This window comes from Schistocerca americana, chromosome X, assembly GCF_021461395.2.
Source record: "Schistocerca americana isolate TAMUIC-IGC-003095 chromosome X, iqSchAmer2.1, whole genome shotgun sequence".
Lineage (NCBI taxonomy): Eukaryota > Metazoa > Arthropoda > Insecta > Orthoptera > Acrididae > Schistocerca > Schistocerca americana.
This window is the reverse complement of record NC_060130.1, coordinates 902,215,425-902,227,591: the sequence shown is the minus strand read 5'-3', so window position 1 is coordinate 902,227,591 and position 12,167 is coordinate 902,215,425. Positions and strand designations below refer to the sequence as shown.

The 12,167-nt window shown below is 38.8% G+C and overlaps 1 protein-coding gene across 1 annotated transcript in view; it reads right to left on the bottom strand.

Moving 5' to 3' along the window:
* Positions 1 to 11,924, bottom strand: part of LOC124556682 (zinc finger protein 257-like) — an 89,502-nt gene extending 77,578 nt beyond the window's left edge. Inside the window, exon 1 of the mRNA XM_047130649.1 lies at positions 11,661 to 11,924. Coding sequence (XP_046986605.1) covers positions 11,661 to 11,777 — 117 coding nt within the window. The 5' untranslated portion in view covers positions 11,778 to 11,924. The remainder of the gene's footprint in view (positions 1 to 11,660) is intronic.
* Positions 11,925 to 12,167: the final 243 nt, after the last annotated feature.

The window sequence follows — 12,167 nt, the reverse complement described above, 5'->3', positions numbered from 1 at the left end:
TTTACTATTATGTTTCCTAAATATTACACAACTTCTATCAGTATTTAAATTTCTGAAAATATCATTTTTTGTCACATGCAGTTTTAATCACTTCACTTCATAGCCTATGCTGCACTGTTAGACTATTTCTATAGAAATAATTTTTGTTAATGGCCTACAGCAAATTGCGACACTTACATTCTATATTTTCCACTGCTGCTGGCTGCTGTTCACTGTGATGTAGCATCTGCTTGATGTATTCTTTGTCTCGTTCTGTGATGAGGCTCCTTCTTCTTTCTTGTAGCGGTTATTTCGTCCTATCCAAACGTTTGAAAACTATTCTTGCACGTGTCCCATACTTCCTACGATCACCTCCGATGATTTAAGCAGTTAAGAGTTGTCACATGTCACAAATGTAAGCAGCCACTCTGTAGTATTTATTGATTTACAATTGATTATTACTTGGTATAGTCCGGCTGGTTGGAAAATCAGGCATCGGACATTCATAAGCAGCCAGGTTTGGAGAGCGAACTTGCTCTCTTGATACATGCACGCAGAACTAAACATCCGATCATGAGCCTATGATACATGCCCCATCTTTTCTCCTACACTGTTCTACAGCTCATTGCCTTCCAAAAATTCTAATAATAATGAAGAGGTTGCAATATGTGAACACTTTTGTATGACATAGTCAATTTATTTCACTTTAAAATCCAGTATTACGTTCCCACTTCTTCTGGTCGCACTCGCATTACAATTACTCACTCATTTATCACAAGCTTATACAAGTTTAACATCGCTGATTTCTTACCGTACAATCATTTTTTAATTATATAATAATTCCCTTGACACAAAATTAATCCTGAGCTTCATAATTATTGTTCACACTATGATGCTTCTCTCACACACATACATATCCTACTCACGTGATGGCTCTGGCACAATTGGCTCACTCCTTCACTCCAAACAATCTCCACACGCCAGTCTGTCCCTTCTAGAACTATGGAGAATCCCCATCAGTGAAGCTGCCACAAGCTACTACAAGAAAACCCTCAACCCATATGCATTATGCGAGAATGTGAAGCATTTGGAAGGGAAGGATAAGCCATCTATGGAAGCTTGGTTAGTACGATTCACAGATCTGTTCAATCTTGGTGGACCATTACCACGAGCACCTGTGATACAACATAGAATACTGACAGGTAATAACCCTCTGTTCTATATGAAACCATAAAGAATACACGAGCACCTACAACCTACCTACATCTACATCCATACTCCGCAAGCCACCTGACGGTGTGTGGTGGAGGGTACTTTGAGTACCTCTATCGGTTCTCCCTTCTATTCCAGTCTCGTATTGTTCGTGGAAAGAAAGATTGTCAGTATGCCTCTGTGTGGGCTCTAATCTCTCTGATTTTATCCTCATGGTCTCTTCGTGAGATATACGTAGGAGGGAGCAATATACTGCTTGACTCCTCGGTGAAGGTATGTTCTTGAAACTTCAACAAAAGCCCGTACCGAGCTACTGAGCGTCTCTCCTGCATAGACTTCCACTGGAGTTTATCTGTCATCTCCGTAACGCTTTCGTGATTACTAAATGATCCTGTAATGAAACGCGCTGCTCTCCGTTGGATCTTCTCTATCTCTTCTATCAACCCTATCTGGTATGGATCCCACACTGGTGAGCAATATTCAAGCAGTGGGCGAACAAGTGTAGTGTAACCTACTTCCTTTGTTTTCGGACTGCATTTCCTTAGGATTCTTCCAATGAATCGCAGTCTGGCACCTGCTTTACCAGCGATTAATTTTATATGGTCATTCCATTTTTTTTCACTCCTAATGCCTACTCCCAGATAATTTATGGAATTAACTGCTTCCAGTTGCTGACCTGCTATATTGTAGTTAAATGATAAAGGATCTTTCTTTCTATGTATTTGCAGCGCATTACACTTGTCTACATTGAGATTCAATTGTCATTCCCTGCACCATGCGTCAATACATTGTAGATCCTCCTGCAGTTCAGTACAATTTTCCATTGTTACAACCTCTCGATATACTACAGCATCATCTGCAAAAAGCCTCAGTGAACTTCCGATGTTATCCACAAGGTCATTTATATATATTGTGAGTAGGAACGGTCCTACAACACTCCCCTGGAAGAATTCATCAGTCAGCAGTTGGCTGATGGCATCACTGAATAGACTGATAGACCTGAGGAGCAGCAGTTTTAACTGTTCCCAAGAAGTCATCAAATGATATGATGTGGTACAGCTTTTCTTGCAATTAGTGATATCTAAACCCCAGAACAATCATGGACGCATGTCCTAGCATAACCTATACTGAACATAACACAGACAACTAGTTCTACGCAAAAACTTCTCAGCAGTGGATTTAAAGAGTGGTTACCACCAACCAAAGCCTGCATTTACTGTCCCATGGGCCGCTATCAGTATCGAAAGACGCCTCTTGGTTTTAAGAATGTTCCAGCTACTTCCAGAGGCTATTGGATGGACTGTTGAAGGGACCAAAAACTGATGAAACAGAGCAGGTTTCATCTGGATGACATTATTGTATTTTTTAAAAACCTATAGGAGCATGTGCAACAACTGGAGGAAGTTTTCAAGAGGTTGTGTGCAGAACATCTAATGCTAAGTACTGAGGGTATCACTTCACATCAACAAGAGTTAATTATCCCAGACTAGGTCATCTGACCAGCCAAGATGGAACCAATATTGATCCAGGTTGATCGGGGCTGTATGCAATTTCTTGCCACTGCAAACGACAAAATCATTTTTACGATTCCGAAATTATTATACAAAATTCATTAGGGGCTCTGCTCAAAATTGCTAAAACCTTAACGAAATTCTTGGAGAATGGTGTGCAATTTCACTGGTCAACTGACTGTCAAACCACATTTGATAAAGTGAAAGAGGCATTAACAAGTCCAGTGTTAATATTTCCGAATTATGAAAAGTAATTAATCTTAAAACTTCCTGGCAGATTAAAACCGTGTGCCGAACAAAACCTCTAACAACTCAGGAGCTTTGCCTTCTTTGGGCAAGTGCTCTACCACAATTTTAATCTGCCAGGGAGTTTCATATCAGTGCACACTCCATTGCAGAGTGAAAATTCATTCTGGAAACCCCCCCAAGCCACGGCTAAGCCATGCCTCAGCAACATCCTTTCTTCCAGAAGTGTTAGTCCTACAAGTTTTGCAGGAGAACTTCTCTGAAGTTTGGAAGGCTGGAGATGGGAAACTGTTGGAACTGAACTGTGAGGATGGGTTGAGAGTTGTGGCTGGGTAGCTCAGCTGGTAGAGCACTTGCCTGTGAAAGGCTAAGATTCTGAGTTTGAGACTTGGTCCAGCACACAGGAAGTTTCATATGGGTGCACATGATGCTGCAGAGTGAAAATTCATTCAGGAATTTATCATATCTTGTGACGTGAGCAATCAGGTAATTGGATGTATTCTCAGCCAGGATACAGATTAGAACACCTGATAGTGCACGCATTGACAGTTGAATAAAGCATAATAGAATTACTCAACCACAAAGATGGAAATACTAAGTGTTACTTATGGTATTAAATATATCTGTTGTCACTTCAATCATATTAACATGTTGGGTACTAAAACCAAGCGAATTTCCAGTAAGAAACACAGCAGTGCTGATGGTTTGAGCGGGAAGATTGGGGTCATGTATGTGCTTGGCAGACAGCTTGCTGAATGACAAGAAATGCAGATTGCTGATGCGGACTGTCAAGTATTTAGGACACAGTAACAGTTCACAACATACAAGGGGCTATTATGTACAATGACAATGTATGGACCACTGTTGTGATACCTGCAGCTTTGAGACACAAAATGTCAAATAAAAGCACACAGCAATGTATTCGCAGGTCACGGAGGGCAGTCGAGAAATACTGGTGAAGGACACATGGGCAGGACATCAGATAGTATATAAGAAATTATATACCATGTGCATAACATCACCATCACGATCATCAATGCGTACCATTGTAAATATAACTGGAGGCATCCAAGCAGCTTGAAAGGGTAGGGATGGACATTCTGGGTCAATTCAGCCTAATACAAGCAGATAACCACTGTACGTCGACAATCACAGACCATTTTTCATGTTATGTTTTTTGTGATGATTGCAATCTCTTACCAACAGGGAAATATGATGGCAAAGGCCATGGTAAAAATGGAACGAGCAGGTGGGAACTGTGGTAGGGAAGGCAAATGGTTGACTTCTGTTTATTGTGAGAATTTTAGGAATGAATTGGTCACCTCTAAAGGAGACCACATTTTGTAGGATACTGGTGCAACCTATTCTTGAGTGCTACTTGAGTGTTTGGGATCCATACCAGGTCAGATTGAAGCAATTCAGAAAAGGGCTGCTAGATTTGTTACTGGTAGGTTCGAGCATATAAATGTTACGGAGATGCTTCAGGAACTCAAATGGGAATCCCTGTAGGGAAGATGATTTTTTTTTTTTTAATATATAAATGCTATTGAGAAAATTTAGAGCGCCAGCATTTGAAGCTGACTGCAAAACAATTCTACTGCCACCAACATACACTGCATGGAAGGACCACAAAGGTAAGGTACAAGAAATTAGGGCTCATACAGAGGCATACTGTCAGTCATTTTTCCCTCACTCTATTTGCAAGTGGTACAGGAAAGGAAATGACTAGTAGTGGCACATGGAACCCTTCGCCACGCACCATATGGTGGCTTGCAGAGCATCTATGTATATGTATATGTAGAGTTGGTTACTGAAATTTGACGTTCCCATTAGAATTCATTACCGCTCAAGGTACTAAGTTTGTGTCTGATCTGTTTAAGCAACTATACCATCTAGAATACATTCCGAAGCTCAGAACGAGCCTGCTCCACCCTCAATCAAATTGAAGAACAGAATGCATTCAACGTAATGTTGGCAAAATGTTAAGTTGTTATGTGAACAGCCATCACATCAACTGGGACATTTACCTTTTTACTTCATAGCGGCATATATTTCTAAAGGACATAGCACCGTTAGGCTATCACCAAATGAGGTAGTATACAGGGACAAGACACCTTCACCTTTTGAAGTAATTAAGCCTAAGTTTGGGAAGAATGGGAAGTCTGTGAATAAGTCTGCAAAGATATCATGAGATGTTTAGAAGAAGGTAAAGAGAGCAAATAGTTCGACGCATTAGTAAGCTACCTGAATACTATATCGGTCAATGGGTCTTGCTGGTGAGTACCTACAGACCAAAGGGTAGGACGAAGAAGTTCCTAACTCAATACCAGGGACCATACCCAGTCATAAGAAATGGCATCACTTGTAAATGTGAAGTTACAACTCTCAACAAGGACTTCCATTGTGCATATGGGGCACATTAAGCCATTTAAAAGATCTGTGGACACTTTGCTACAAGTACTAGTGTGCTTACTGGCAAAGAACTTTAAGAAAGATAGGAAGGAAACGGAGATTGACAAGCAGGGTAAAACTGGAATGCCCTATGTATTTAGACCACATTGTAACAGACAGCAATGTCATAGGGTTTTATGAAGTAGTTTATGAATAATGTGTATGGTAATTCGGTCACTGATTTACTGTATGTTGTGGGATTGTTTTTATGATTATTGTTAAGTTTAATTATATCTTTCTCGTTTGCTAAAGCAAATATTTAATTTCAGTAAATGGGAAGGGATTACTGTGATGCTGTGTGAATGTACTAACAACTGTTGTACGGCCACAGTTACAAAAGAGGGAGTAAGAATTATGCAAACAACTTTCTCCCAGGTGGCATTGCCACTGAGAATGTACAGAATACGTGTGAAATAGTGACAATACTGCACCTCTTCAGGGCAGAAGTAATGGAAGCAATGGCACAGAGCTTGTTAATGTTCCATCACACATCAACAACTGTAATTAGGTAATAGAGACAGAGCAAGGCCTCATGTACTGATGTGATTGCCAGTAGGGGGGCTGGATGCACATTACCAGCACTTCATGATTATCCCCACCCAGTGAAATTAGAAGATTACATAAATTTGCGCAAGTGAAAATGTAAAGTACTGTTAGCTTAGAAGAGGAAAGAAACCTACATATCAATGTCAGCAGAGAAACTAGGCTTGTGTCATAGTGCGAGTATTAAAATATGACTGACTAGGATGGTCCAGATGGGAGCACGGGCACTGGAAGTTCAGTTACTTTTGGGTAAGTCAGAAGCAACAGAATATCAGAAGGAAGGCCTGATGCTACACCCATATTTTCAGAAGGTGGGCACGCATTGGGTTTATTGTCCCCCCCCCCCCCTCCCGAGATGGTAATAGTAAACTGTTACGAACACCTAATTGAAGGAGAAGGTTGAAATTATACGATAGAGGAATACTAGGCAATTGGATGAACTGTGACATAACGAGTACAACATTTCGTCTTTCAGCTACCATCATTGGAACAGCTATAATAAATCTGACAAAATCACATGAGTCCTCCAAACATGTTGTCACCCCAGAACCATGCCTTTTTAAATGCTTCCCTGAAACTAGACTTCCTTCACTCATTAGGTAAGCCAATAACTTCACAAAAGGTACTGATAACCACAGAAGATGTCAGTACTCTGATAGGCAAGGTCACAATGTCATGACTTAAGTGTCACGGTTTCTAGTGCTGTACTGACTCTGATAGCATTTTGTGTAACTTACATCTACCTTAGGCAAAACCCAGTCCACCTTCATGGCAGTGCATCAAATTCCAGTGGAGTGGCTCACTACTTGCAAGTAAGCATTAGTCGATGAAGTATTAGAAGTTATTATAAACTGAACTTATGAGACAGATTTTTATACTAGAAAGAGAGGGAGAGCCAATATTTTCTTGCATGTCATGCCTTGGAAGGGAATGTCCCACATAATGACTCAGCTTGTAATAAGAATTCTAAGTGTCTGGAAAGGTTTTTCAGAGACTCTACCAGTCACAAAATTTGCAGATTTACTTAAATAATTTAATGAAGCAACATGTTTCTAGACACAAACATCACCTTGACACTACAATGGTAATACAAAGACACAGACGTAGATATTTAAGTCTGTCTTTACAGTCTTGTATCCCTTCTGTGGAGGAGGAGAAGTATGCACATTGTTACCACAGATGCAGATGGCAAAAAGCAGAGTCCAAAATCAGTAGCACAAATAAAATATTTTAAAAGAGGACAGATGGATAGCCAAATATGAGGGAATATTCACTTCATGTGTTGGTCAGCTGTTCATATAAAGCTTTTTTTAAAATATTCACTCACTTTGTTCAGATAAAATGGCTGTCTTCTTTTGATGTGTTCAGTTACCTCCATTGCTAGGGCTTCTTGTTAAGATCCATTGTAGCCCAATACTGATGTCTATATCTCAAAACATGTTGCTTCATTAAATAAAGTAAGTCAACAACTTTTCTGACTAGATGCATTCTCTGAAAAATGTTTCCATATTTTTGAAACAGTCATGGTCATTTGACAGTCAATATGGCTTCAAACTGAACTACTTTAAATGTTTCCCCATCCCATATCATATTTAGTATATTAAACTAATCAACTTTTTGAATAGTTTCGCCTGTGAATGTCTGCAGTGATACCAATCCACACCCCACTCCACTGTACGAATGTTTCTTGTTTTATTGCAAGCTCGTCAACCAAACCATAATGGTGGTATTTTTTGGAATGGATGGAAGTACGTTAAGAACTTTATATGAATCTAGAACAGACTGTGTTTAACGAGCTTCTAAGTTTTGCACTGTTGATGATCTACATCTACACTGACACTCCGAAAGCCACCTGATGATGTGTGATGAAGGGTACTTCTGGCACTGCTAACTGCCTCCCTCCCCCCCCCCCCTTTTTCCCCTGTTCCATCCAAAAATGGCATGTGGGTTAGAATAATTGTTGGTAAGCCTCTGTATTTGCTCTTATTTCTCGAATTCTCTTGTCATGGTCATTTCGCAAGATGTGTATGGGAGGATTTAATATGTTATCTGAATGTTTCCCGAAAATACTCTCTCAAAAGTTCAATAGTAAACCTTTCATGATGTCCAATGTCTCTCTTGTATCTGCCACTGGTGTTTGTTGAGCATTTGTGTAGAACACTCGCGCTGACCATACAATCCCATGATGAAACTTGCTCCCCTTCATTAGATTCTCTCTCTCTCTCTCTCTCTCTCTCTCTCTCTCTCTTCCCCTCCCCCCCCCCCCTATCAGTACTACCTGATAGGGGTTCCAGATGATGATCAATACTCACGAATCGGTTGAACAAGTGTGTTGTAAGACACTTCTTTCATGGATGAGTAATATTTCCTTAAGCTTCCTCCTATGAATCTCTCTCTGGCACCTGCTTTTCCTACTATCTGTTTTATGTGGTCATTCCACTAAGGTTACTCTGGATTAGGGATGGTTAATATCGTTGAAACAACCAGTTTTCAGTTTTATGTTTTTCCCCCCCTCTCCTACGCCAGTTTAACCTAACTAAAAAAAACCTCTCAAACTAAGTGGTTTCTGATAAAATTACTGGTTCTCAGTTTTTTATACTTATTACGGGAAGTAATAAACATAGAAATCGAACACAAAATGGAGAATTTTGACTCTCTCTGTTTCAAGATGCACAGAATCAAAAACATTACGTTAAACAGCTAAATAAAATAAAAATTTAGTCTGTATACTGTTTGTTACTTTTCTGGAAAGAGGATAAGCTTCAATTAATTCTAATTTTTGAAACTCTGCTCAAAAATCATGTTGTCATAGAGGATAATGCCACTATTTTCGCATTATGAGTAGTCAGTGCTAAAGGGTGAAAATTGAAGTTCAAAAACTATTTTTTTGTGTTAATCTGTCCATTTTCAAAGGGCTAGAAGCACATCAAGGCATATTATGTCAACACAGGCAAACTTTCCACTAATTTTTATTTGTACTGTACGCTGAGAATGAATAGTGAAGTTTTCTCGCTCTATGATGTTGCAAGTTCGCTGTGGCTCATCCCATTTCTAATCTTTAAAGCAAATGCAGCATTGTACTTCACTGATATCACACTTCATAAAACACTTAGAGTTCAGGGATCGTGCCATTCTGTAATACAATTGCTGTCCGACAACCACACTGGGGTACTACCACCTAGAACAGATGGGGAAAGTTTTGCACACTACATGTACATTTTCTAGACCACAACAAATGGTAACCTACTGTCTCAGCAATTGCATACCATTTCTTATGCCAAGTGTTTTGCTCATTTCTGTTGACATCATTATTAAAATACCACTGATAGCTCTTCCCATTTTCTATAATGATGCAATATTTCAGTGCAATGGAAATATTACAAATAAAAATTACTTGTTGTTAAGAAAAATTTATTTAAAAAATTAGCATTGCTGCTATGGCTAATTGACATTAGATGACATAAGCATCGCAGAACAAACCTTTTAACTACAGGAGAGGGCTGTAAAAAGTCTTCATCACTTTGCCACAAAGAATCAAGCAAATTTCACAACTATGCAACTTTGAAAAATAACTAAAAAAACATGCTAGCAGCCAACAGCTTTTATTGCACTGATGAAATTCATATAGTTGGACACATCAACTTTACACAAATTTTTGTGGAAGCCTTAACGAATCTGTCACTGTTGTCACTGGTCATATCCCTGATCAAAACAGATTGGTGGCGTCCCAGTCTGCCATTATTTATAATGTCTGACAGTGAGAATAGTGATCATATGTAAATATTATACGTTTTTGTAAATTTTCTTGACAAATCTTGTATCAGTATCTTGGTGACATGGACTCAACAGAAATACAATACCATTCTCGGTGATAATGTTGTCCCTCTGTTATACAAAGTATGTCAAACATTTCTGAGAGGTTTTTAATACCTACCTGCAAATCCGGGGTTTATTTTTATCTTCTGTATAACATGAAAAAAATATATATATGCAGAGTTATGATATTCCCTAAGGAGCAATAGTTCAATGCGAACGGGTTGACCATTACTGTGAAGAAAACAAATGACATAAAACTTGGGAAGATAAATCAAACCAGTACCTTAACCTCGTACTGTGTGGAAATGAGTTAGAAAAGATACATTGCACTAAACTTTCAGGGATGTATGTTGATCAAGACTTAAACTGAAAAGATCATGCAGCTAAACTGAGCTAGAGACTCAATTCCGCATGTTTTGCTCTGAGAATTATTTCTAAAGTTTGCTCCACAGATGGTGATAGAATGACTTATTTTGGTTACTTCCAGTCACCTGTAATTTACAGAATAGTTTTCTGATGTAAAATTAATAGTCGATTCATTGAAATTCTTACATTACCGATAATAGCTATCTTGCTACACAGTTCCACTAGGGCTAGTCGCAAGCCCATATATTAAATGCTTTTTGCTTACTGTACTCTCTTTGTATATGTGTTGGTTACATGAGCTAGACTCTGACCTGCAAATCAGCTCATATTACCACAGTTATAATACTTGCAACTGTGGATCCCTCTAAATAGACCAGGTTAAAACAACCCATACTCGGAAGACATGCGAGCCACTTTGGCGTCATTCTTTATAATGCACTGCCAACATACATAAAGGGGCTGGAGGGAGAAATGGCTTTTAGATCAGAGTTAGAATGATTTCTTGTTGAGAAGTCTTTCTACAATGTAAATGCTGTACCATCTTTGCTGTGTTTGTCTTCACAAAGAGTGTTTCTGCTGTTTGTTTTCTGTTTTCCTCTGAGAAGGAATCTGGTACTAGCTTCACTGTGCTTGATATAGTGTTGGCAGGTTTTCTTCTGTTACACTTTCCTGCAGTGCTATACAACATGTTTGTATTTTTACTTTTTCAGTATACGTTTTGCATCAAAGTTTTATGTTTTACCTATAGCACTGACTTACTTATTGTACGTTATACTTTTCAGCACTCTTATGTAATGTGTTCATGGTTTCCACTATTCCAGCTGTGTGTTTATTTTCAAAATTTCTTGTTCATTGTTTTCTTACACATGTTACACTCACAATGTACAATACGTATTTGTGATTCCCCTTGCCAATCATGTACTGAGTCAAGGTGGCTACTATAGTTGTAATGTACTGGACACAAATTCAGGAGTTTGTTCCCCATTTGGCCATTCTGTCGTGTTTTCCATGGTTTCCAAAATTGCTAAGTTGAATGCTGGGATGGTTCCTTTAATAGGGTCATGGCTCTAGTCTGCTCTTGGCTCACCTAATCTTAGCCCACTTTGTAAATGTTTTATATAAGTATATTTTATTTCTGTCATGTATCTCACATGCCATACTTTTGTACTAAATTGTCTATCAAGGAATAAATACATAAATAAATAACAAAATTAATTCATAATGCCAGTAATTTGCTCACATTCAATGTCTTCATTTAGATTCCAGCAAACATGCTTAACCTAAAAAATTGTTATAGCTTTAAATGTGTGAGGGTTAACAGTTTAAAACTAGATCACTTTCATAGACTTCACATTTTGTCGTTATAGTTCCTCTTATTTGTTTTGGGTGAAGTAATTTACTTTTCCCCATGACTGTCAAGGCATCTAACACTGTACAAGTCTCTCACAGCATCATATTTTATTGTGGTTTCGTTAACTGTCCCCTCTGCGGGCGATCCACAATATTTAGTCAAAGAAGGTGCCAATAGTTACTTACCACGACTGGTAGGCATTCGTTGATTTTCAGGGCGAGACGGCGAGCATGTCCATCCTCACTGAATATTTCAATTAAATTTTCATTAGAGGTACACAATCTACACTTCACAAGTTCCATTTGTTTGCTTTAGTAATAAAATTTATGCTCGCGCTGAACGCTTTTTAAACCGTAGTAAAAGGCATTGTCAACACAGACTTTGTTTACACGATTCATTTAAACAGTCCCTAACACTTTCACCTTTTCTATTTGTTTTACCACAAACAAAACAACAGGACTCTGTTACTAGCAATACAAAGATTTTACATGCAACAGAACTTGACATGCGTCTAGACGCAGCAAATCTTAGTGCCTACTGCCTATCGGGTGCGCCCGGCTGGCCTAGGGGGTGCAGCTTGTAGTGCTATCTGGCGGAAGACAGCGAAAGCTTACGATACTAGTCTATTTTTAGTACTGTGGCCTTGGTTTGGTTATTGTAGTTTGTTTATATTACGAAAGCTCTTGTTTGAA